This window comes from Peromyscus californicus, unplaced genomic scaffold (assembly GCF_007827085.1).
Source record: "Peromyscus californicus insignis strain IS unplaced genomic scaffold, ASM782708v3 Scaffold_13__1_contigs__length_99412109, whole genome shotgun sequence".
Taxonomy (NCBI): Eukaryota; Metazoa; Chordata; class Mammalia; order Rodentia; family Cricetidae; genus Peromyscus; species Peromyscus californicus.
In genome coordinates, this window is record NW_026294424.1 from 17,342,473 (window position 1) to 17,369,111 (window position 26,639).

The following is a 26,639-nucleotide window of genomic DNA, read 5'->3' on the forward strand; positions in this document are numbered from 1 at the left end:
TGGGCTATGTGACTAGTCCCTTTGGTTTCTGCCTGAGAGGTGCCAGTTGCATGGCAAAGGCTTGGCTTGCATTGACAAGGGAAGTTACACTGTAATGTCGGCCATCTAAGTTTATGCTAGTTTTCCTGACTGGCACTGTAGGCACTTAAGTCGCAATTCCGTAAGGGGTTGGGGGATGTCCTGTGCCTTAGAGGATGATTAGTATCTGTTTATGGAACTAGTGAAGCCACCTCCCTATCCCTTTGACTTTAAGACTCCACAGTATGTCACACACAAAAGATGAATTCACCTCTTGGGCTGGAGAGATGGTTCAGAGGTTAAGAGCACTGGCTGCTCTTCCAGAGGTCCTGAGTACCAATTCCCAGCACCCACATGGTGGCTTACAACCATCTGTAGTGGGGTCCATCTGTCATGCAGGCATATGTGTAAGAAGAGCACTCATGTACATAAATAAATAAATCCTAAAAAAAAAAAAGCAGGGTGCTAATTCAAAGCATCCTGAGTCATAAGATGGGTGCTATCCAGAGTGTAAGGAAGTATACTTTCTATTGGTGTATGCATGAACTTAGGAGACAATTTTGGGTGGTGGTCATTGTATGCATGAACTTAGGAGACAATTTTGGGTGGTGGTCATTGGTGATCTTATTTTTTTTTGAGGTCTCTTTGTAGCTCTGGCTGGCCTTGAACTCAAGATGTCTGCTTGCCTCTGCCTCTTGAGTGCTGGGGTTAAAGGCATGTGATACCTTGCCTGGCTCTATGATGAATTTTTATCTCCAATAAGGCAAAGATACTTGCTGTATAAGAAAAAGAAGCTAGGCATGGTGGTGCATGCTTAAAATTACAGCACTTGGGAGGCTGAGATAGGAGGTTGCTACCAGCCTGTGTTAAGTATCAAGACACTCTTTAAATAAGGAAACAATACATTTTTATTGTACTTTTAAAATCCTGGATCCCAAGAAGTCTTAGCTGGAACTTCATTTTCTTCATAACAAACAACTTCATCTCCTACTTTAAATTCTACTTTTTCTTCATCTAAACTAAGACCACAGTCCATTCCAGTTTTGATTACTGAAACGTCATCTTTATGGTGTTTCAATGAGGTTAATGAGCCTTAAAAGGAAAAAAAAAAGCCAGTTAGTATATTCAACAATTATCTACTAAATGGTAAATAGTTTGGTGTAACTTGCTTCTCTACCTTCATGTGGGTTCTGGATATTAAAATCAAGATGTCAGGCTTATGTGGCAAGTGCCTTTACCTGCTGAACTATTTGCCTGTGCCCCCCTACCCAACATACACGTTAGGTAAGAGTAAATACCAGGGAAGTCCAAAAAATATTAAAAGGTTAAACTGATAGATCTGAAATCTCCCATTTTAAAAGTGGTCTAAACCGGTCGGTGGTGGCACACGCCTTTAATCTTAGCACTCGGGAGGCAGAGGCAGGTGGATCTCTGTGAGTTCGAGGCCAGCCTGGGCTACAGAGAGATCCAGGAGAGGCTCCAAAGCTACACAGAGAAACCCTGTCTCGAAAAACCAAAAAAAAAAAAAAAACCTTTTTAGGGCTGGAGAGATGGCTCAGAGGTTAAGAGCACTGACTGCTCCTCCAGAGGTCCTCAGTTCAATTCCCAGCAACCACATGGTGGTTCACAACCATCTGTAATGAGATCTGGTGCCCTCTTCTGGCCTGCAGGCGTACATGGCAGGCAGAACACTGTATACATAATAAATCTTAAAATTTTTTTTTTTCCAAAAAAAAAGTGGTTTAAAATGGCACTTGAGGTTGTATTAAAAAATCCACTAAAGATGGCAGGCAAATCTGAAGACTGCTCAGGGAGTTCCTAGTGTGCGTTGGGTGGGACCTTGGGACAAAAGGACAATACAGGGGTTGAACTGAGTGTAGAAAACAAAGAAGTTAGGTGATTTTTTTTTTTTTTTAACAAAACCAAGACCTATCCTTGGGTTTCCTCAGAACTAATTGGGAAGGAGCCTATGTGTTAGAAATGGCATAAGCTAAAGCTAGGCAAGTGAAAAATGCATAGGTTTTTGATGCTACACAGTCAGGATTTGGTGACTGATTTAGAAATAGATTTTAATACTTCTTACCCTTCCAAATAACTTGTCCATTTCGGATTAATTTAAACTTCTTCTGTTTTTCTAACTGTCCCTTTTGGACTCTGCAGCCAGCCACAGGAACTTTTCTCTTTCCTTCTGTTACAGAGAAGGTAGCTAGTATGCAAGCCTCACCTTTAGGAAGAAAAAGGAAGAAAGTGTAATGGCTTGAGGCATGGTCTACACAGTATAAGTTCCAGGCCAGCCAGCACTACATATTGATACCCTGTCTTTAAAACAAAAATGAGCCAGGTGGTGGTGGTGCACGCCTTTAATCCCAGCACGAGGGAGGCAGAGCCAGGCAGATCTCTGTGAGTCTGAGGCCAGCCTGGGCTACAGAGCGAGATCCAGGACAGCCACCAAAACTACACAGAGAAACCCTGTCTTGAACCCCCCCCCCAAAAAAAAAATGAAATTAGTTTGGGAAATAGTATTTCTTTGATATCACCAACTTTATTTCCATGACCAATAATTAGAATGACAGGTGAAAAATCCCAGGGGCTAGAGAGATGGCATAGCAGTTAACTGACCTGGTTTAATGCCCAGCACCCACATGGTGGCTCATGAGTAACTAATCCCAAGGGCTCCAGCATCCACTTCTGGCCTCCATGGGCACTGGCCAGGCGTGCATAGACTGACATGCAGGTAAAACACCCATACACACAAAAATCCTTGAGTATTTCTTTGCTCCATGAAAATCTGTTGCTGGGTGATGATGGTGCACACCTTTAATCAGGGAGGCAGGCACAGCGAATTTCTCGAGTTCAAGGCCAAGTCTGGTCTACAAAGAGTTCCAGGATGGCCAGGGTTACATAGAGAAACGCTGTCTCGAAGAGAAAAACAAACCTGTTTGGCCTTCCTTCAATACATTTTTTTCTCTTTTTTCTTTCTTTCTTTCTTTCTTTCTTTCTTTCTTTCTTTCTTTCTTTCTTTCTTTCTTTCCTTCCTTCCTTCCTTCCTTCCTTCCTTCCTTCCTTCCTTCCTTCCTTCCTTCCTCCCTCCCTTCCCTTCCTTCCCTCCTTCCCTTCCTTCCTTCCCTTCCTTCCCTCCTTCCCTTCCTTCCTTCCTTCCCTCCTTCCCTTCCTTCCTTCCTTCCTTCCTTCCTTCCTTCCTTCCTTCCTTCCTTCCTTCTTCCTTCCTTTCTTTTTTGTTGTTGTTGTTTATTTGAGACAGGGTTTCTCTGTGTATCCCTGGCTGTCCTGGAACTTGCTCTGTAGACCAGGCTGGCCTCAAGCTCACAGAGTTCTGCCTGCTTCTGCCTCCTGAGTCACCGTCCAGTTCTATCTTCTAAAGCACACTGTCGTAATCTTTAAATCACTTCAGTTTTTTGTTTTTGTTTTTCATATACTGAACACTCATTTGTAGCTCAAATTCTAACAACAAAGTGACCAATTTTCAATGTGTTTCCTGATTGATGGTGTCAGTAATATTTGGTGTGTCCACTTAATTCTGGAAACCCTCAATTGCCTTTTCCAAATTGTTCTTGGTACAAAAACAATATTTTTGTATACTGTGATCATATTTAGCCTAAAGTAAATCTATATAGACCCAAACTACAAAACCAGGTCCTTTTTTTTTTTTTTTTTTGTTTTTTTTTTTTTTTGGTTTTTCGAGACAGGGTTTCTCTGTGTAGCTTTGCGCCTTTCCTGGAACTCACTTGGTAGTCCAGGCTGGCCTCGAACTCACAGAGATCCGCCTGGCTCTGCCTCCCGAGTGCTGGGATTAAAGGCGTGCGCCACCACCGCCCGGCCAAAACCAGGTCTTATAAGGGAACAAACGTGGTAAGGGAAGTTGCTGATGTTAAGGTCAAAGGATAGATGAAAGAATTATTCCAGATTAAATAGGATTATAAGAGATAACTACATGTAATTTATGAGCCTGATCTAGGTGAAAAATCTACTTAAAAACTACATTGTGGGTGCCAGGGCACATGACTTGATCCCAGAACTTGGGTTCTGAAGACGAGGATCAGAAGTTCAAGGCCATACTTGGGTACACAGCTGGGGACAGCCTAGGTTACATATACCCGGTCTCAAAACTAGACAAAATCTGGTCATATATTGGATTCTACTATTAGGGTTAATATTTAATACTTCACAATTTTAAATAAATTTTACCTTTAATCTGGCCAAAAATATGCTAGAATACTTTAAAATACTTAGTATTTAATATGCTTTCAATGTGTATTTGCCAGTTTCAGGACAAAATCAAAGGCACCTCTATGACACTGTATTACCATCACTGTTCAAATGTAGACTTGAAGCAAGTTCTTAGTCACTTTGTTTGGTTTTGTATCCTCTAGGCTTAAATTAACTCTGTTGTATGGGACATACAGGTCACCATGAATTCTCACCTCATGGTAGCCTTGTATTGGAACAGAAAATCTATTTCCCTGAGCTTTGCTTTTAGGTCCTATTTACAGCGCCTGACATAAATGTTGGAAAGTTGCAGTCAGCACTTACCTATTGGGTATTCCTCCAGCCTGGGGGGCAATCTGCTGCTTAGTTCCTCCTGCAAATCTTCAATAAGATGGTAGATGATTTTGTGAAGTTTAATCTTAACTCCCTTTTGTGCAGCTGATTGCTGGATAGCTTTGCCTGCATCCACATTAAAGCCATAAATAACACCTAGCAAGCAGAGACAAGATGAACACACTAGCACAAGCATTACAGTACAATCATTTATTTGTCTTTGAGGCAGGAAGTCAAATCTAAATTGTTTTATTTCCTTCTTTGTAAATTACATAGCTATTGAGAAGTTCTGTGACTGTTCTCATGAAAACTAGTAACATTTCAATTATTTTTATTATTATTGGATTCTATAAATTGTAGAAGGAAGTTTGAGTGTTTTGCTTGCATGTATATGTGTAAGCATGCCTGGTGCCTGAAGCAGGAGGGAGTCAGCTTTCCTGGAGCTGCCATTATAAGGTCACAAGATAAAGTACTGAATAGATGCTCCCAGATAAAGAACACTCAAAGGGCATTGAAAGGTACCTGGAGTGAATGTGGAATTGGGGACAAGGGAATAAAAATGTCAAGGAAGAGTACTTGGTCTTGCAATAGTTCCCAAGATTGCAGTGGCCATGACAGATGGATTGTCTGTGATTAGTCATGCACTAGGAGAAGGAGAATGCTGGCCAATGATAGCCAAACACAAGAATTAGTAAAAAGGTTCACAATATGATAGGTTCACACAGATTAATATACAGCCAATAGAATCTTTACCATCAAATGTCTCAGCAAAGTTCACATCATTTTCACTAATGTCACCCAATCCAAAATGTACTAACTCTAGTTCACATTCGTGGGAAGCGTCATAAGTATCCAGAAGGTTCAAGATGGCCTCCACAGACCCGTCAACGTCACCTACAGATACAGCAAGAGTTTAAAACGTGTTGGCTGTAAGAGTCAGGTATGTAAAGTGAGAATCTGTTTTAAAGCCAAGACAGGAGTGGCTTTATCACTAAAACAACTTTTATTTAAGTTTAGCATTATAAGAACTTACTGATAAAATACAAAGAAACACACATTTACAATGAAATCAATATAAGCTACGCTTGCCCAGAAAAAAAATTTTGAACATCAAACCACTGAAATAGTTTCTACTTCGATTTAAGGATTTAATGGCGCAGTGAACATCTGTAAAGCTGGGCAGGAGGAAAGGTCAGGCTGGCCTCTAGGGCAAGTCCAGGTTAGTTTGGGCTATAAAGCAAGACTGCTGTTACTCCCTGCCTCCCCCTACCCATAAATAAATAAAGGACAGGGGTTTCAAATTATGAGAATAAAAATTAAATAGATTTAGATAGTGAGTTGAAAGTAAAACCTTCAAAAAAGTTACCTTTAATAATCACAGGAAGTACATTTGAGTCCTTTTCTGCCTTTTCTTTGGGCTTTACGGGTCTCTGTCCTTTTCTGTCAAGGTACTTCATATATGACCTCTTCTTCCAGTTCAGACTGCCATATTTCGCACGGGCTTGCCGATGTGCTTCTTGGTGCTCCTTTCGCTTTTCTTCCATTATTTTCAGGTCATCTTTGCCTTTTTCCTCTTTTTGCTCAATCTTCCTCCAGTCAACAACTTCTCGGGCCCTTGGCTTTACAGGGAAAACTGTCATGGTTTACTGAAACAGACACTAGTCTAAAAAACTTGTGCTAGGTTAAAAGCTTGTGTTTTCTCCATTATGAACTCAACTTGATTCATGTAAGAAAACACTAATTTTATAAGTTTCAAAAAATAAAACTTTAGGAATTTTGTATATAATTAAAACAATTTTAAAACTATCTAAAAAACACAATACTATAGTTAAATTCTAAAATGGTACCCTGATCTCTTCACAGCCGACTTACAAACTATAAATATCTTAACATTAGCATTCTTATTTAATATTAAACATTATAGACTGGCACATAAAGCCATCATTAATAGCTAACATTTGAGAATTAGGCTTGCATACCTCAGATTCTACTTCAAGAATTTCATCTCCTGCAGAAGGGAGGTCTCTCCAGCCTATGATTCCCACTGGCATGCTGGGATAGGCCTCATTAAGTGGTTTTCCATTTTCATCAAACATGAGTCGAACTTTTGCCCAACTCTTCCCAGCAACTAGAATTGAGCCTTTTCTCAGAGTTCCTCTTTGAATTATAGCTGTTGTAACAGGACTAAAATGAATATAAAAAGTAAATATTCTTAATGCTATAATCAGGAAGTAATTGTACTTTTTTCCTTTTATGTGCATTGGTGTTTTGCCATGGATGCTGGGTCCCCTGGAACTGGAATTATAGACAGTTGTGAACTGCCATATGGATGCTAGGAATTGAACCTGGGTCCGCTGGAAGAGCAGCCAGTGCTCTCAACCACTGAGTCATCTCTCCAGCCCGTAATTGTACTTTCTTAAGTAGAGCAAAAATAGCTTTATGAAGCATGTGTGCGCGCAAGCACAGACACATACACCCTCTTATGAATATACAGGATTAATTCCCTTCTCAATTTCTCAAAGTTTTGGATACTATAAAGACATTTACTTGGCCAAGGCTTTATCAGGGTATACTTGCATAACGTACAAAGTCCTAGACTTTTGTTTTTCAGTGTGGTTGTGTAGGATTTATTTATGTGTCTGAGTGTTCCACTTGCATGTATGTATGTATGTGCACCACATGCTTGTCTGGTGCTCTCGGAAGAAGGCATCAGATCCCTGGAATTGGAGTTACTGCTATGAGGCACCATAAAGGTGCAGGGAACTGAATCTGGGTCCTCTGCAAAAGCATCAAGTTCTCTTAACTGCGGAGTCATTTCTCTAGGCCCTCAGTGTGGTTTCTTGAGACAGTCTCTTAATCGCTTCCAGCTTCAATCTTCAAAATGCTGGGATTACAGAAGTATGCAACCGTACTGTGCCAGGCTTGTCCTTCTCATGACAAAAACCAAAAATAAAACAACGTATTCTTCACAACAGCCAAGGAGTAGAATAAAAAGAAGCAGCCCCAAATCTTTCAACAGATGAATGGGCACCTTGTTAAAGAAGATTCAGTGAACACATGAGGGAACCCGTCTCCTGCTAACTGACATAGGCAATCATGAATCACGAGTCCTGTGTGACTGCATGAACAGAGTATCTAAGCAGGGGAAGGAACCATGGGCAGACTGTTCCGACTCAATCCCATCCCACTTTCTACCCCATTCTGCTACACACAGGTTATGAGATTGCTCATAGCTGCTAACAGTGTACAAAGCAATGAGAAAAATCTCTTGTGCTTATAGGCAGAACGTTCAAGAAGAACATGCTATTACTAAGACCTTCTTACATACTAGATTCCTGGGTCAAGTCAAAGAATTTGAAATTAAAATGCAACAACTGATATTTCATTCCAATTCATTGTTAGTCTACCTGTAAATGCAAATATCTTAGTCAGTGGGGGGCGGGAACCAATTTAACTATTTAGTCACTAAGTGTGACAAGGTATAGATATATACAGTTGCTATGGTCTACTAACAACAACTTAATCTTGTGTTCCGTGTACTAGTGCAATAAAATACACTGAAGACACATTCTTTGAAAATATGGCTCAGAAACTAAAACTAGGCAGTATATATATTGTCACATAACCAAGTCACAAAAACCACCAAACAGAATCATTAGAGTCATTTTAGTACAATCCTACCCTCTTCCTTTGTCGGTGAAAGATTCTATTACTGTTCCTTCCACTGGACCCGTGGGATCTGCTTTCAGTTCCAACATTTCAGCGAGAGCAATTGTTGCTTCTGCCAAAGCCATTAGATTATCTCCCTTTAACAACAAGGGTTAATACACATCAGCAAATAATACTAGTAAATGTCAGGGTAAGAAGGATGAATAATCTTGACAGCTACAGTTCTCTTTTTAAGAATTAAAATCATGAAATAACCAATTTTATAAAAAGGAGAAGAGGTAGAGAGCTATCAACAAGAAAACATGACTCGAGGACAAACATTTAAAGGAAAAAATATGTATGTTTGGGGTTGTTTTTTTTTTGGTTTTTCGAGAGAGTTTCTCTGTGTAGCCCTGACTGTCCTGGAACTCACTCTGCAGACCAGGCTGGCCTCAAACTCACAGAGATCTGCCTGCCTCTGCCTCTGCCTCCCAAGTGCTGGGATTAAAGGTGTGTGCCACCACCGCCAGGCAAGGTGTGTCTCACCTTCAAACCTGTGCCCTCTTTCTGGTGCTAGGAACTGAACCCAGAGCCATGTCATGACATGGTTTACTATGAACTGTATCCACTGCCCCTTTTTATTTCATTTTGAGATAGTCCTTCAAAATTGCTCAGACTGGCCTCAAACTTGCTATCCTCCTGCCTCAGCCTCCTGGGTAGCTAGGATTATAGATATGCTCTACCATGCCTGGCTAACTCTTTAAATATTTTAACCTTACTACAGGGAGTTTGGCATCTTACTTTTAGAGCACAGTAAAATAGGTCGTATTTTATAAACACAAGAGGAGAGAGACACAGTTTTACTATTAAAAGAAGCATAATTCCTAAGCATCTTAGAGGAACCAAATTTTGGAAAAATAAAGATGAAGTAAAAACTAATTAAGGAAAATAACAGCATCAAAAACTATCCCTTCAATGAATGAGCAGGGGTTGATGGTGTGTTATTATGAGGAAATAGCGAAATATGAAAAGAATGGGCAAAGGAAATCATTACTCAGTAGCAGCTCCACTGTCTTTCCATCCCTTCTACTTTTTAGGTAGGGTCTCTTATAGAGCCCAGAGCTCACTGACTGGCTAGGTTGGTTGGCCATAAAGCTCCAGGGATGCAGCTGTCTCCTGGTGCTGCACTTACAGACATGTACCACCTTATACAGCTATCACGAGGGCTAGGTCTGAACTCACTCAGGTTCTCATGCTCCTTTGGTAGGCACTTTAGCAATGGCGCCATCTCCCCAGCACACAAAACATCTCTGCGTAGTTTTGGAGCCTGTCCTGGAACTCACTCTGTAGACCTGGCTGGCCTCGAACTCACAGAGATTGAGTGCTGGGATTAAGGGCGTGTGCCACCACTGGCCGGCATCTCAAAATGTTTTTAAGGGGCTAGGAATGTAGCTGAGTTGGTAGAGTGCTTACCTAGCATGCATGAAGTTTTAATGACCAACACTGCATAAACCAAACGTGGTGGGACACTCCTGTAATTCTATCACTTGGGCTACATAGGTAGTTTGAGACTGTCTCAAAAGAATTAAAAAGTGGCCAGTCGAGGTGGCACATACCTTTAATCCCAGCACTTGGGAGGCAGAGGCAGGGGGACTGCTATGTGTTCCAGGCCACCCTGGTCTACTTAGTGAGTTCCAGGTCAGCCAGAAGAGAGACCCTATCTCAAAAACAAAACAAAACAAAACAAAAAACCAAAACAGTTCTGTTCTTTGGGTAAGCACTGCTGTGTAAGATAGCAGTGTTCACAACTGAGCGCCTCTACCTGAGATGCCTGCACTTACCGTAAGTGCAGAGACATGCACTGCTTGAACATCGCCACCATAATCTTCACATACCACATCGTAAGCCAGAAGCTCTTTCTTCACTTTTTCAGGATCAGCATCTGTTTTGTCGCATTTATTTATTGCAAGGACAATAGGAACTGGAAAAGAAAATGTCAGGGAACGAAAACTCCTTTAGTTCTAGATATTCATTAGGAGAACTGCCAACCTACTCTGGCTTTCTCTTCACTCAATGGATGCACATATTTAACCAAGGCCTAAAAGACCCACTTTAGACTCATATTACCCCACTCTGTTGTCTATACATAAAGAAAAAGAAAGGCTAGAGAGAAGATTCAGTGGTTTGGAACACTGGCTCAGGTCAGGTGTAGTGGCACATTCCTTTAATCCCAGCACTCGGGAGGCAGAGGCAGGTGGATCTCTGTGAGTTTGAGGTCAGCCTGGGCTACAGAGTGAGTTCCAGGACAGCCAGAGAAACCCTGTCTTGGGGAAGAAAACAAGACAGGTCTTACTATGTAGCCCTGGCTGGCCTGAACTTGCTATGAAAACTAAGCTGGTCTTGAACTCACAGAGATCCTCCTGCCTCTGCCTCCTGAGTGCTAGGATTAAAGGCGTGTACCATCACTCCCAGCTTCTATGCCAGCAGTTCTCATCCTGTGGTTTGTGACCCCTTTGGGTCACCAAAGACCATTGGAAAACGCAGATATTTACATTCCAATCCATAACAGTAGCAAAATTACAGTTATGAAGTAGCGAAGAAAATAATTTTATGGTTGGGAGTCACCACCACATGAGGAACTGGATTAAAGATTCACGGCATCAGGAAGGTTGAGAACCACTGCTCTGTGCTTTTTGGAGACGTGTTAGTGCAGTCTGGCTGGAAACACACCACATCGCTGAGAATGACTGCCAGTCTCTGAGCCCTGCCTCCAACACGCTATGGCTGAAGATTCCACATGGCAAAGCCAAGCTGGTACAGACCTGAAACTTCACTCCTACTGATGTACTCATCAGTCATACACAGCTGTTAGCCCTGTGAACTACAATGACTGGCCTGGTAAGACATGGTCACTGGTACCAATGTGTCATGAACAACATGGGAATAACCATCACCTTTTTTTTTTTTTTAAAGATTTATTTATTTATTATACATACAGTGTTCTGACTGAATGTGTCCCTGCAGGCCAGAAGAGGGCACCAGATCTCATTACAGATGGTTGTGAGCCACCATGTGGTTGCTGGGAATTGAACTCAGGACCTCTGGAAGAGCAGTCAGTGCTCTTAACCACTGAGCCATCTCTCCTTTTTTTTTTTTTTTTAAATTAGATTTAAGTCCCACTCTACAAGATTAAAACCTATATCTGGCACCATTCCTGGGCCAAGAACCTACAGCTAAGGGAGAACCTACTACTATTATGCTGATATATGGACATTGTATTAAACTGACTCCTAATGACTATATCCATGGATCAATACATTCCTCAGCTCTCACCTGAGAAGCTTCTATTTGCAGGAGATGGAGATCAACACAGAGACCCACAACTGGCCAAGTGCACAGAATAGAAGACTGCAGAATTCTCAGCCCTAAAGGGAACACATATATTCCACATCCACCTCCTTCAAGGCTCAGGCATGATTGTGGGAGTGGGGGTGGAGAGAGTGTAAGAGCCAAAGGTGGTGGATGACCACAAGGAAACATTGTCTTCTGGACGTAGCAGGGCAGCTGCACTATAAACTCATAGTGGTGGGGACAGCATACACAAAACCTGTGCAAGCCCAGGCTAGACCAAATCTCAGCAAAGAGAGAAGAGTCAGGCACACAATCCCACTCCTAGTCATGGAGCTATTGGCAACTGTGAGCTGCTGGAAAAGAAGGAGACAGTTTTCTCCTAAGAGTGTAGCCTCTGGTAAACTGATCATACTTCAGACTACACATTCAAGAAGATTTGAGAAATATTGAAATTGGTCTTGAATGTTTTGTTTTTTTAGAGGACACAAAAGTGGGGTGAATGGTGAAGAGGGATGGTTCTGGGAAGAGTTAGGGAAGGAAGGATTAATACGATCAAAACACATAAAAAACTCTCAAAGAGCAAATAAAAAGATTTTTAAAAAAGGGTAATTTATTTTTATTTTATGTGTATGAGTGTTTGCCTACATGTTATATATGTGTACCACATGTGAGCCTTGAATCCTAAGAGGCCAGAAGGCAATGAACCTCCTGGCACTGGAGTTATAGATGGTTGTAAGCTGCTATGTGGGTACCAAAATCCAAATCCAGGTCCTCTGGAAGAACAACCAGGGCTCTTATCCGATGAGACACCCCCTTAGCCCCCATAATTACATCTTTGTTTTGTTTTGTTTCATTTTAAGACAGGGTTTCTCTGTGTAGCCCTGGCTGTCTTGGAAGTCCCTCTGTGTATCAAGCTATCCTTGAACTCAGAGATCTGCCTGCCTCTGTTTCCCAAGTACTAGTATTAAAGGCGTATGTCACCATGCCCAGCTATAATCTTTGTACTAGGCCAGTAAAAAGAAAAATAAAAAGGGCAACTTCCTACTTCCCATACCTTGTGCCTCTTTGGCATGCTGAATAGACTCCACAGTCTGCTTCATCACCCCATCATCTGCAGCTACAACCAACACGACAATGTCAGTGACCTGAGTTCCTCTGGCTCTCATTGCTGAAAAGGCAGCATGTCCAGGAGTATCAAGAAAGGTTATCTTTTCTCCAGAGGGCAGAGAGACTGTGAAAACAGAAATGCAAGGATACCAATTACTCAATTTCCTTTTTAACCTGAAGGAATATATGACATCATCAGACATAACATGTGTGTGTATGTGTATGTATCTTGGAGATAGGATCCTTGCATGCTGCCTTGGCTGGACTGGAGCTCATAAAAATCTGCCTACCAGAGCCGGGCGGTGGTGGCGCACGCCTTTAATCCCAGCACTCGGGAGGCAGAGCCAGGCGGATCTCTGTGAGTTCGAGGCCAGCCTGGGCTACCAAGTGAGTTCCAGGAAAGGCGCAAAGCTACACAGAGAAACCCTGTCTCGAAAAAAAAAACCAAAAAAAAAAAAAAAAAAAAAAAAAAAATCTGCCTACCAAATACTGATATCGAAGGTGTGTGCGACCATACCCAGCTCACTAATTCTTTAATTTGATTCCTTCTACTAATTTTAACCAGAAGAATACAGACTGAAATTTCATAAAGAAAACATAAAATACAGTGAGACCTCTTCATTTTATAATTTCAAGCTAAAATTCTTTGCACTTCTAGAACATAGCTGCTTTAATAAATACATTGCCTGATTACCATTCTGGAGAGAGAACCCACCAATAGCTGTATGGTGATCACTTCTACATCAGCAAACTGCAGATATACAACTATCTTGAACCACAAAAGGGCAATTTATTGACAGTAGATAGCTTCAAGTTTGAGCTCAATAATAACAGGTTTAAATCTAGCTTTTCTATTTACCAGCTACGTACTATGTACACATTACTGAGTCCCTTAGAGGCTTACAGATCATTAGAGAAATATTAACACCTACCTTATGATGTTGTGAAGATACAAAAAGACAAAGCATATAAAATGCTCAGCACAGTAAATGCTAAGGTAAGTGCTCAATAAATGGTAGCTACTACTTAATTGTTATTAAGAACACTACCCAGTCGGGCAGTGGTGGCACATGCCCAGCACTCAGGAGGCAGAGGCAGGTGGATCTCTGTGAGTTCGAGTCAGCCTGGTCTACAGAGCGAGTTCCAGGACAGGTACCAAAACTATACAGAGAAACCCTGTCTTGAAAAACCAACCAACCAAACAAACAAACAAGCGAAAATACTGTTCAGCCTACATCTGATATCATATACATGTAATTAAAGAGGTTAGGCTCATTAAAACCAAAACAGCAAAATAGCTTTGTTTTTAGAGCAAGTCTGAGATAACTGTTAACTGCTTGCTCTATACTTGATCATTCCAGGGGCTTTAAGCAGCCTCTTTACTTTGAATCTGTATACTTCACAGCATGACATTTGATTAAAGAAAACAAGTGAGGTCCCAAGCACACTGTAATGTTGTTTGTGTTCATACCAAGAAAGGCACCAATATGCTGAGTGATGCCTCCAACCTCCATTGCTGCCACTTGAGTTTTTCGAAGTTTGTCAAGTAACGTCGTTTTCCCATGATCAACATGACCCATTATAGTAACAATCGGGAACCTTGGTGTTAATAAAGCTGGGTCTGCCTGGGGCCTACAATTAACAGCAAAGGAGTTTCATTTCTTAAATGTCAGAAATAATCATGAATTGGTTCATAGCTATCACTACAAGCTACCATTAACAACAAAATACAACACTCAGGTTTGATTAGACATAACTATCCCCTCATCCTGTTTTACACTAAACAACTTATGGCAGAACAGCCAATGACTCCCTGTTTGTTACAAAGCTGGCATCTTCATATTAGTGGGTGGAGCTGAATCAAAATTTACAATTCAAGCTAATATATACACTCACCACGTATGAAAGATCAGTTTCACAGAATGCTGAATATACTTCCTGATGCTCTGAATAAATGTCTACTCTATAGTCACATACCATTTAAACTACAAAAGAAACTTCAAAGTAAACTTCCCCATAGGATGCTGAGTAACACTACATGGTTAAGTGTTAGTTAATACACAGACAAGTTTTACCTTCTTACAGCATCTTTGTTTTCTCTTACTTTCTCCTGTTTTAATTTGCTCCATTTGAGCTTCATTCCTGCCTTCTTTATAACTTCTTTGATCCAGACTTCATCTAAGTGCGAGTTTGCTTCCAGTGAATCAATGTCAACGGCAGTGTTCAGTAAAGCTTCATATACACAGTCTGCTTGGGATAAAACAGTCTTTTGTAATCATGAATTAAAAGGTTTAAAAGGTGAGTTCTTGGGATTGGAGAGATGGCTCAGTAGGTAAGAGCACTGACTGCTCTTACAGAGGACCTGAGTTAATTCCCAGAACCCACATGATGGCTCACAACTGTCTGTAACTTTAGTTTCAGGGGATTCAATGTCCTCTTCTGGCCTCTGTAGGCACCAGGCATACATGTAGGCAAAACACCTGTGCACATTAAAAAAAAAAAAAAAAAAAGCCGGGCGGTGGTGGCGCACGCCTTTAATCCCAGCACTCGGGAGGCAGAGCCAGGCGGATCTCTGTGAGTTCGAGGCCAGCCTGGGCTACCAAGTGAGTCCCAGGAAAGGCGCAAAGCTACACAGAGAAACCCTGTCTCGAAAAACCAAAAAAAAAAAAAAAAAAAAAAAAGTAAAATAATTTAAGAATACACTGTTTCAGTCTGTGATGATGTTTCTCATCACCTATCTGTGATAAGTAGTTTTGTGTTTCCAGACGCCCAGCATAATGTACGAGTATAATGTAAAGAATAAACACTAGAGGAAGGTATCCCCAAATAAGCAGAACCTATGTAGTGCTTGTGTCTGTAATTCTGGTATAGGGAGACTGAGGCAGGAGTTAGAAGCCAGCCTGAGCCACACAGTAAGACCTTTCTCAACAAACAAAGAGAGCAAAGAACATTTATTTTAGTGATGTTGTTGTAGAATATTATTTTAAGGTGGTTGTATATTTAAACAAAAATATAACTTTTGTTCATGTTGCATTTGTCTAACTCTGTGAAGCTGTGTTACTGTGCCTGTCTAAAACATCTGATGGTCTAATAAAGAACTGAACGGCCAATGTTGAGGCAGAAGAAAGGATAGGCAGGGCTGGCAGGCAGAATATACAGGAGAAATCTGGGAGGAAGGAGAAAGTAGCAGAGAAGGGGGCCAGCCACCCAGCTATACAGCAAGCCATGGAGTAAGAGTAATATTTAGAGAAGTAAGAGAATGGGAAAAGCCCAGAGGCAAAAGCTAGATGGAGTTAATTTAGGTTAAGAAAAGCTGGCAAGAAATAAGCCAAGCTAAGGCTAGACATTCATAATTAAGAATTAGCCTCCACGTGTGATTTATTTAGGAGCTGGGTGGCAGGCCCCCCAAAAGAGCAAAAAACCCCAACAACATGGTGTATTAGTAAATAGAGAAGCTGTCAATAAAAAGTCAATAAAAGACTGGGCAGTGGTGGTGCACGCCTTTAATCCCAGCACTTGGGAGGCAGAAGCAGGCGGATCTCTGTTAGTTCGAGGCCAGCCTGGTCTAGAGAGTGAGTTCCAGGACAGCCAGGGCTGTCACACAGAGAAACCCTGTCTTGGGGAACAAAAAGTAAATAAAGGAAATGTATAGTACTTTTCAGTTCCCATCACAGAAGTCCTTCAATCACAGTTGATTTCAAGCCACCTACATGTGCAATGAATGCAGATGGGAAGAGATGTGCCTTATGATACCACTGGGCTGTATCTCCACTAGACAGATATGATAGGTACTAATAACCCAAAGGTAATGAAAATAGCAAAAGGAAATTGCTAGGTATTGAACCCAGGCTGCATACACACGGACATGCATACAAATAATAAATAAATAAAATAATTTTTTAAAGTTTTCATGAATTTTTACTGTCTTTGTTTATGATTTACTTATTTAGAGACCAGATCTCATGCACCTGAGGTGGGTGTTGAATCCCTGATCCTCCTGGCTCAACTTCCTGACTGCTGGGATAGTAATGCATGTACCAGCATGCCTGGCTTGTGATTAAATTTTTAAAAAATGTGTGTCCTAGCATGTATAGGACCCTGAGTTCAATCTTTAACACTAGAAAAAAGGAAGAAAGGAAGGAAGGAAGGAGAAGAAGGATGGGGAGAGGGAAGTATAAAAGCAACATTTAAAAATGTGTAATTTTTTAAGAAGAAAAGTTATAGCTATTCCCACAAATATATTTCTGCTGGTCTTAAAAATTTGTCAAACTAGTGAGAAAAATAAATCAGAAAGTTACAATAGAAGAAAAGGAAATTAGGAGCAGGAGAGAAGGCTCGGTGGTTAGAGCACTGGTTACTCTTCCAGAGGACCCAGGTTTGATTACCAGCATCTACATGGCATCTTATAACAACCATCTATAACTCCAGTTCTAGGGGGTCCCATGTCCTCTTCTGGCTTCCTCAAGCACAAAGACATATGTACACAAAATACATATAAAATAATAAGTCTTAAGAAAAAAAAAGAAAAATATAGCCCCTCGGTGGAAATAAAGAGGGAGAGGTCTTGGTTTATAATAACAGAAATTTTATGAATTTAAAGATTTTTTGTTTCATTTTGCTTTTGAGACAGGGCCTCTCTAAATAGCCTTGGATGTCCTGGAATTCACTCTGTAAGACCAGGCTGTCCTCAAACTCACAGAGATCTGCCTGCCTCTGCCTCCCTAGTGCTGGGATTAAAGGCGTGTGCCACCATGCCCATCTGTGAATTTAAATTTTTATTTGTTTGAATTGTATTTCATGTGTGTAGGTATTTTTTATTGTTGTTTTGATTGACTGTTTGCTTTTGAGCCAGGGTTTCTCTGTGTAGTTTTGGAGCCTGTCCTAGAATTTGCTGTAGACCAGGCTGGCCTTGAACTCAGAGATCCGCCTGCCTCTGCCTCCCAGTGCTGGGACTAAAGGCGTGCGTGACCACCACCGGGCTCTGGTATGCGGATGTTTTACCATCATGTATGTCTGTGCACTCCATGTATGCCTGATGCCCACAGAGGCCAAAAGGGGGCACCACACTCCCCAGAACTGGAGTTACATAGATGGTGAGCTGCCATGTGAGTGCTGAGAACCAAAACTGAGCCTTCTGCAGGAGCAGCCAATGCTCGTTTTTATTTTCATTCTTTTATTTTTTGGTCTTTTTTAAAATTTATTTTATTAAATTTTCTATTCCTTTTACATACCAACCACAGATCCCCCTCTCCTCCCTCCTCCCACCCCCCAGCCTTCCTCCCTAACCCACTTCCCATTACTTTCATTCTTTTAAGTTTCTTTCTTTCTTTCTTTCTTTCTTTTTCTTTTTCTTTTTCTTTTTTTTTTTTTTTGATGGATGGTCTCACTATGTGAGACCTAGCTGGCCTGGAGCTCTTTATGTTGGCTTTGAACTCACAGTCTCCCAAGTGCTTGGATTAAAAGTGTGTGCCATCATAGGAATAGCCACAATTTTGGTACATATTACAAAATCAATCTAAACTGTCAATTAAAATTTTTTCCCTTCAGTCAGGCATGGTGGCTGAATTTAATTCCAGCACTTGGGAGGCAAAGGCAAGTGGATCTATTGAGTTCAAGGCCAGGACAGCCAATTCTCTTAACCTCTTGAGCCATCTTTCCAGCCACACAGAAAACCTTTTCATAATCACTAAGAAAGCTTAAAGAGCTACACTTTGGAATGAGTCAAGAAATGATTAGGGTTTGTAATCTAAAATGAAAAGAATCAGTATAACTTAACATTTGAAACACTGGGGTGATATATTTTGTATCAATAAAGCTTGCCTGAGGATCAGAGATCAGAACAAGCCACTAGATCAAACACAGAGGCTAGGCAATGGTGGCACACACCTTTAATTGTAGCACTCAGGAGGCAGAGATCTCTCTGGATCTCTGTGAGTTCAAAGACACCCTAGACTACATGAGATTGACTCAGTCTAGGAGAGAAACAGACCCAGGCAATGTTGGCACACACCTTTAATTCTAGTACTTGGGAATCGCATGCCTTTAATCCCAACACTTGAGATCTCATGCCTCTGCTACCAGTATTTGGGAAGTCACATGCCTTTAATCCCAGCACTAAGAAGGAAGTAATATGGTTGGGTGGAGAAAGGTATATAAGGCATGAGGAGACAGGAACCGAAGGCTTTTCAGGCTGAGGAGTCCTAGAGATAAGATGTGGCAGTGGCAAGGCCGGGCGGTGGTGGCGCACGCCTTTAATCCCAGCACTCGGGAGGCAGAGCCAGGCGGATCTCTGTGAGTTCGAGGCCAGCCTGGGCTACAGAGTGAGTTCCAAGAGTGGCGCTACACAGAGAAACCCTGTCTCGAAAAACCAAAAAAAAAAAAAAAAAAAAAAAAAAAAAAAGATGTGGCAGTGGCTTGTTCCTTTGTCTCTCCAATTCTCAGGCAAGCTTTATTTGATACACAATATATCACCACAGAACACCAGTTCAGCTCGACCAGGATGTCATAACTTCACTGCAAGTGAAACCCAGAGCTTAGCCCTGTGGTGGCACACGCCTTTAATCCAGCACTCAGGAGGCAGAGGGAGGTGGATCCCCGTGAGTTCAAGGCCAGCCTGGTCTACCGACTGAGTTCCAGGACAGCTAGGGCTGTTAAATAGAGAAACCTTGTCTTGGAAAACAGAACCCCAAAGCCTTCCATGCCCCAGGATTTCTTGTGAACTCATCAGGCTCACCTATGTCTTTGGCCATTGCTTTGGCAAGTTCTTCAACAGTCATTCCGACCCACACTTCTACATCCCTTTTAGATTTCACTGGAGACAACTGAGATCTGGGTGGTCTTTTTTCCTATTAAAAAGACAGAACATATAAGTGAGAAGGAAGAAAAAGAAATCTTTTTTCCCCCCAGAGACAGGGTTTCTCTGTAGTCCTGGCTGTCCTGGCCTTGAACTCAATAGATCCACTTGCCTTTGCCTCCCAAGTGCTGGAATTAAATTCAGCCACCATGCCTGACTGAAGGGAAAAAATTTTAATTGACAGTTTAGATTGATTTTGTAATATGTACCAAAATTGTGGCTATTCCTATCAGCAAAACTCTTAAATACTTAAATTAGACAAAAATAAAAACAGAACTTCCTGTTCTCGCAAAGATCTGTATAGAATATAGCCTTACACAATATTCTATAAATGACAAAATACTCAAAATGTATTTCCATACATAGTTCTACACACTGACTTCAGATCAAGTAATGTAGGTAATATAGATCTGCAACAACCTTCTTTGTTACAAAAAGCCTGTGCTGATGTAAAGCAGCACCAGTGAGCATGTCCGTCTGCCAGGGCTGGGCACACAGTTGCTCTGTCCACACTGGATAAACTGGCGAAAACCCACGCTTCCACCATGCTAACAGTCTTCTTTGACTCAAGCTGTGCAACTGCCTACAAATAGTGTGAAATCGTAGCAAGTTTTCCAACTTCAGTAGCTTCTGATTCATGCTTCACCTAGAAAATAACAATTTTAAGATAAAATTTTGGTTAATATTTTAATCAAATTAGCAAATATGAATTGAATATTTACCACATGCAGATCACCTCACAAATAGAACTGGGTCTCTGCCCTGAAAGAACTCAAGGTCCAGTCAGAGATGGGATTCTATACCAAGTCCTCTCCTGACAATAGTTATCATTACAGGGAGATTGACAGGCTGCAGCAGACACTACCACACAGGGCCAGCGATGCACCTCACAAGCCAGAATGCTTGTCTCACAGGATAACATGCATAACTGAGTACGGCACACATACATATTCCTAGCATGCAGGTGGAGCAGGAGTTCAAAGTCATCCTTAGCTACAGTTTGTGTCCTTCTTGGGCTACATATGACACTGCCTAAAAACAATCAAATAACTATAAATGGCTGCTTTTTAATTTTCAGGGGCTTGGAGAACCATAGAATACTTGTTTAGCATGCACAAGAACCTGAGTTTGATCATTAGCCCGTGTGCAAGCGCACGCGCGCGCGCGCACACACACACACACACACACACACACACACACACACTCTCAGTTAAATATTTTAATGTTCATTTTAAGCCTTTTTTCTGTACTTACATTTTTTCTGATATAAACGAAGTTACATTTTTTTTTTAAAGATTAATTTCTATTTTGTGTTTATGGGTGTTTTTGCCTGTGTGTATGTTTGTGCACCATGTGGGTGCAATGTCTCCAAAAGCCAGAAGAGGTATCGTATCCTGGAATTAGTTACAGACAGTTGTTAGCCACCATGTGGGTCCCCGGAAGAGCAGCCAGTGCTCTTCACTGCTGAGCTGTCTCTCTATTGCCCTACATTATGTTTTAAATTTTTCATTAAATAATATACTGCTGTTTTATAACATCAAGCATTATTCTTTTTTTAAAGATTTATTTATTTATTATGTATAGTATTCTGCTTGCATGTATGTCTGCATGCCAGAAGAGGGCACCAGATCTCATCATAGATTGTTATGAGCCACCAGTGCTCTTAACCTCTGAGCCATCTCTCTAGCCCTAAGCGTTATTCTTTAACGGTACAAAAAGAAAAATTATAGAGTGTTGTACTGAATTTACCTTAGTCATATAGATCAGCGGTTCTCAACCTATGGGTTGTGACCCTTTTGGGGGGTCATATATCAGATATTCTGAATATTTACATAACGATTCATAACAGCAGCAAAATTACAGTTATGAAGTAGTAATGAAATAATTTTATGGTTGGGAGTCACAACATGAAGAACTGTACTAAAGGATCACAGGATTAGAAGGTTGAGAACCACTGTTTTGAGCTATCTCGAACAAAATTCTCAACTTTTATATTGTCTTAATTTTTTTTTCTTTTTTTTTTTTTTTTCCGTTTTTCGAGACAGGGTTTCTCTGTGTAGCTTTGCGCCTTTCCTGGGACTCGCTTGGTAGCCCAGGCTGGCCTCGAACTCACAGAGATCCGCCTGGCTCTGCCTCCCGAGTGCTGGGATTAAAGGCGTGCGCCACCACCGCCCGGCCCTTGTCTTAATTTTTTTAACTGTTTCTCTCATATAATATGGAATTTCTATAATAAACTTGTAGTCTATATTGATAGAGGATTTATGTATCAATATATTTTTTAATTATTTATTTTTATTTTACTTGCATTGGTGTCAGATCTTGGCATTACAGTCAGTTGTTAGCTACCATGTAGGTGCTGGGAATTGAACTCGGAACCTCTGGAAGTGCTCTTAACCGCTGAGCCATCTCTCCAGCCTCCTATATCAACATTTTATAGTGTTCAGAAATAGCAACAGTATAAGACATGATCAAAGCAATGTTGCTACATACATAAGACATTAAACTAAAGCTTCAATGGAACACTGTAGCTGAAAGCTTGAGACAAAACATTTCATCCTCCTCTTGTGTGTTTTGTGGCATTGACAGAGTAAATACACTGAACTGTTTGAGACACACCTCACTGTATTGTTAGCCTGGTCTGGAATTCTCGATCCCCTGGCTTCCACCTCTATGTGTTATGATTAGACATGTGCCACCATACCTTCCCATGAATGTTTCTGGTTTCTCTCTTTTCTTTCCTTTCCTTTCCTTCCTTTCTTTCTTTTTGTTTTGAGACAGGGTTTCTCTGTGAAGCCCTGGCAGTCCTGGAACTTGCTTTGTAGACCAGGTGGGCCTCGAACTCAGAGAACTTGCCTCTATCTCCTCAGTGCTGGGAACAAAGGTGTGCACCACCACCACCTGGCTGGTGCCAAGTGTGGTGTAGGTGACTGTAATCCCACCAACTGTGAAGTAGAGGCATGAGATCAGAAGTGCAAGGCCAACTTTGGCTACATAGTGAATTTGGGGCCAATCCAAGCTTCAGGAGATCTTGTTTAAAAAATAATAAAATAAACAACAACAACAAAAAAAACCCACTGTTGATGAGATGGCTCAGCAGGCAAAAACACTTAACCTTCAAGCTTGACAACCTGGGTTCAATCCCCAGAATCTGTGTTAACATGGAAGGAAAGGTTCAACTCCCCCAAACTGTCCTGATATGCCATGATATACCTGTCCATACACATAACACACATCACATATACACAGAAAAAATACAAAGAAAAGAAAAGAGAGCTGACAGTGACATAGTAAAGTACCTGCTGAGTAACAAAAGAACCTTGGGTGGATACCTGCTCTGACACACAAATTAGCATTATCATGGCAGAGCAAGTCACTCTTGTCCTATGGGCCTCAATTTCCTGATCTCTGTAAAAAAAAGAAAGAGTTTAACCATCTTTCTATAGCAAGGCCACAAAGAAAAAATGAGATGATGTATTTGTGTTTCTCACTGATAACTAGCATGCTTTGGAAGATACACCACTATTAGTTAGGACACCCACAAGCCACTATCTTGCTCATTTGTAGATAATTCTGAGGCTTTGTGTGTGTATAATATAGTTAGCATTTTACCTTAAAAGACTCATTCAAGTAAGGATCAAAAGAAATTCTGACTTCATTCCAAATAATGAAGACTTAGAAATTCAAGCCAGGCCTGCTGGCACAGGCAACAACAGGCAAACGTTGAAACAGGAGGATGACAAATTCAAGGCCAGTCTCCAGTCTTGGAATTAAGAGTTAGAAAGCTTAAAGGAATGATAAACTTTTGCAAAAAAGTTACCTGATACATCTGACAGGAATGGACATTATGGAACAGCCTCATTCAATCCTACGAATCACTTTAAGAGATTTCTTATCCCAGCAGGTGTTGCTCTTGTTCTAGCAATAGTAACTTTATTGGCCTTAAAATGTGTTTTGGTATACTTACATAAGATTGTAAGACATATAGATAAAAAGAAGGAAAGAAGGCTATATTTACTGTGAGGCAGTATAATCTTCAAGGTATTTTTGTATAAAAGAAAGGGGGATCTGTGGCTATACCTGGCCTGGCTCCAGAGAGTAGCACCTAGCCCTAATCCATCTTTTGTTTAGCACATACCTTTTGTTTGTTTGTTTCTTTTTCTTTTCTTTTCTTTCTTTCTTTTTTTTTTTTTTTTTTTGGTTTTTTGAGACAGGGTTTCTTGGTGTAGCTTTGTGCCTGTCCTAGAACTCACTTTGTAGCTCAAGCTGGCCTCGAACTCACAGAGATCTGCCTCTGCCTTCCGAGTGCTGGGATTAAAGGCATGCACCACCACCACGCGGCTCACCTTTTGCTTCTTCTGTTGCCCTCTATGTGAATCTTGTTTCAGAGTCTCCCAAGGATACAAAGGCCTATGTAAAACTTGGTTCAGAAAACTGTGGTACCTGATGAATCAAGAAATTTGCACTTGGCGTTGTATTTTTGGGAGCTTCTTTTAAATTGTTTTGAATATATGGAAATCAACTGGCTAAACTGTAAATAGAGATAAAAATAAAAATGTCCTGGGCGAAGTGAAAATGTTTCAGTCCTTAGAGACTGGATCCCCCTGCAGCCACAAAAGGCTAACTTCACTCTTAAGGTGCCTCTGAGTCTTGTTTCCATGGATTCGCGTGAACCCACATACCTGTGCCTCGACACTTCACGACAACACAGGGAGCGCAAGGCCAGCCTAGGTATATTAGGCAAACAATCACTCAGAATAAAAAGTGAAAGAAAAGAGAAAAAAGAAGAGGGAGATGGAGTTGGGGGCAGGGAGGAGAGAGAGGAAAGAGAGTTACACTGCTCGAAGTGCATGGGACCTTAGATCCAATCCGCAGTGCTGGTGGGAGCGGGGAGAGAAGAGCTGATAAGCGATGGCTTTGATATAGAGCAGTGCTGCTCTTGAGACAACTGAGTTCAGTTCCAAACACCCGCTTTGGGAGGCTCACAACTCTATTACTCTAGCTCCAGGGGATCTCACTCTCTTCCTGTTTCTGTGGGTAGGCAGGCATAACACACACACACACACACACACACACACACACACACACACACACACACACACACACACACACAAAAAAAAAAAAAAAAAACACCCTGTATTTTAAAGTATTTAGAACTCCACATTCAATAACCAAGCATTTACATGACTATCGGCACACCTCAAAAATTATGTTAGGCATATGCCTCTGATCTAAGAAGCAAAACAAAGTGCTCAGAGAGCACAGGATTCCTTAATTTTTTTTTTTTTTTTTTTTTTTGAGACAGGGTCTCATTGTGTAGCCCTGGCTGTCCTGGAACTCACTATGTAGACAAGGCAGGACTCAGAGATCCACAGAGATCCACCTGCCTCTGCCTCCAGAATGCTGATACTTAAAGAACTAAAGGCGTATGTCCCTATGCCCAGCTTTCTTAAATCATTTTTAAATGAGCTGTGAAACCAGATTTGACAAAGAGCACGGATTAATGGAATGGTAAAGATTCTAAGAGACAAACCAACACAGAGATATGTAATCGAGAAATCAGACACATCAAGATAAATAACCCAAATCTCAAACCTGGAAGGAACCGTGGTTGTTAAATATTCCACAACCTCTCACTTCACAGAGGACACAGGAATTTAGAGAGGTCATTCCCTACTGCCAACCCGGACTGGAACGCAGGCCTGACAATTCCCATTGTGGGGAGAGAGTGGGGATGCTGCAAATGCATAGCTGCCTTAACGGAAATGTCTGAACGGACCAGCTACAAGTTTTAGAAAGGAAAAAAGAAGTCGTTGTGCAAAGCAAATCCCGCCGCCGCCGCCACGCGAGCCGCTGGGGAGGGCGCCCGGGGCGCTCGTGGGCATTCACGAAGCCACGACAAGTGACACTGGCCCTCGAGACCACCCTTGCTCAGAGACCCCACTCACTCAGCTCCCAGCCGAGATCGCCTTCCGGACCCAGGAGAACTGTGGGTCAGTCAGTCCGTCCCCTCCGCAAGGTCCCCGCCGAGCTTCCGGTCCCGCCGGAAGCGCCTTTCCCACGGCATTGGGGTTGTCTAGTTGGCGGGTGAGCTCTGTGTGTCCCATCCCTCTCCGGGGAGGCCGGGTCCTTCACACACGCGTGTGTCTAGCAGGAAGGAACCGGTGCAAAGTGCCTATAGACAGCACCAACGGGACTTGAGCCGTCACCTCGCCGCACGGTGGGTAGTGGAGCTAGGGCGCTTGGGTTGCTAGCTCTGCCCATTCCTAATGTGTGCACTCGGAGGTGTTCGTCAGCTCTCCGTGCCTCCCTCGACTTCTTCATTGCTCTATCTGCTTCACAGGACCGCGGGAAGGTTCCAGTGACTTGTTGAGAGCACCTTGTTCATGCAAACGTTTTTGGTTTTGATTTTCGTTGTTTTTCCTCCACTTTGGAGTCTTTTTGGTCCATCCTTTTGAGCACAGCCATCACCACCTCTTGAGGGTAATTCGTTTACCACAGATTAATGGAATACTATAGAAATGTTTCTTCCCCAAAGCACGCTTTGCACTTACCTCTCATTGTCTACCCTAACTCAGGCCTCTCAACCCACTCCTTTTCCTTTTTTTTTTTTAATTGTATTCATTTATTTGTGTCTGTATATGGCATGGGGGACAATTTGGGGGAGTCAGTTCACCTTCCACAAGGTCGAAGGGATCGAACTGAAGAACTTAGGCTTGGCAGTAAGCTCTCATCACAAAGGTTCACAGTTAATACATATTTTTGGTTTTTGTTTTTCCCCTGAGACAGGGTTTCTCTATGTAGCTCTGGCTGGCCTGAAACTCGCTCTGTAGACCAGGCTGGTCTCGAACTCAGATATCCACATGCTTCTACTGGAATTAAAGGCGTGTGCCACCACGGCCAGCCACACTCAGTATTAATGAATGACTGTAGAGGCTCCTGGAAATCTTTTTGTCTGAATCTCCACTAATCCCACACTTGAAAATTACTTAAGTTCATCCCAATTCTTACCATTTTACTTTCTGTTCATGAACATCTATTGAAGTTCATTTTCTGCAAGCAATTCTTTGCTCTCACTTGCTTTGGCAAGCAATTGAGAAACCAG

The 26,639-nt window shown here is 41.7% G+C and overlaps 1 protein-coding gene across 6 annotated transcripts; it reads right to left on the minus strand.

Annotated features, from left to right (window-relative positions):
• Nucleotides 1-908: 908 nt before the first annotated feature.
• Nucleotides 909-25,604, minus strand: Mtif2 (mitochondrial translational initiation factor 2). 6 transcript variants are annotated; one of them, XM_052734585.1, is made up of 15 exons: nt 25,483-25,584; nt 22,834-22,942; nt 19,958-20,183; nt 19,418-19,529; nt 14,760-14,931; nt 14,156-14,316; nt 12,632-12,808; nt 10,068-10,207; nt 8,260-8,384; nt 6,558-6,762; nt 5,945-6,197; nt 5,332-5,472; nt 4,570-4,704; nt 2,102-2,242; nt 909-1,110 (listed from the first exon to the last, which is right to left on the minus strand). In XM_052734585.1, the coding sequence occupies exons 3-15, from the start codon at nt 20,174-20,176 to the stop codon at nt 938-940; spliced, it is 2,154 nt and encodes a 717-aa protein (XP_052590545.1). In that variant the 5' UTR covers nt 20,177-20,183; nt 22,834-22,942; nt 25,483-25,584; the 3' UTR covers nt 909-937. The 6 variants fall into 6 exon arrangements, with proteins under 6 accessions (XP_052590545.1, XP_052590539.1, XP_052590541.1 ...); XM_052734579.1 differs by having other exon boundaries at nt 4,570-4,734; nt 25,483-25,583; XM_052734581.1 differs by lacking the exon at nt 25,483-25,584 and adding an exon at nt 25,130-25,476 and having other exon boundaries at nt 4,570-4,734.
• Between the last annotated feature and the right edge of the window lie 1,035 nt (nt 25,605-26,639).

Coding starts and splice junctions, on each gene's coding strand:
- Mtif2 (XM_052734584.1), bottom strand. CDS start 20,176: ATGAATCAGAAGCTACTGAAGTTGGAAAACTTGCTACGATTTCACACT. Junction 12,809..14,155: donor GCATATTGGTGCCTTTCTTG/GTATGAACACAA, acceptor CTGTTTTCACAG/TCTCTCTGCCCTCTGGAGAA. Junction 4,735..5,331: donor CTTTGCTGAGACATTTGATG/GTAAAGATTCTA, acceptor TCTGCTTGCTAG/GTGTTATTTATGGCTTTAAT.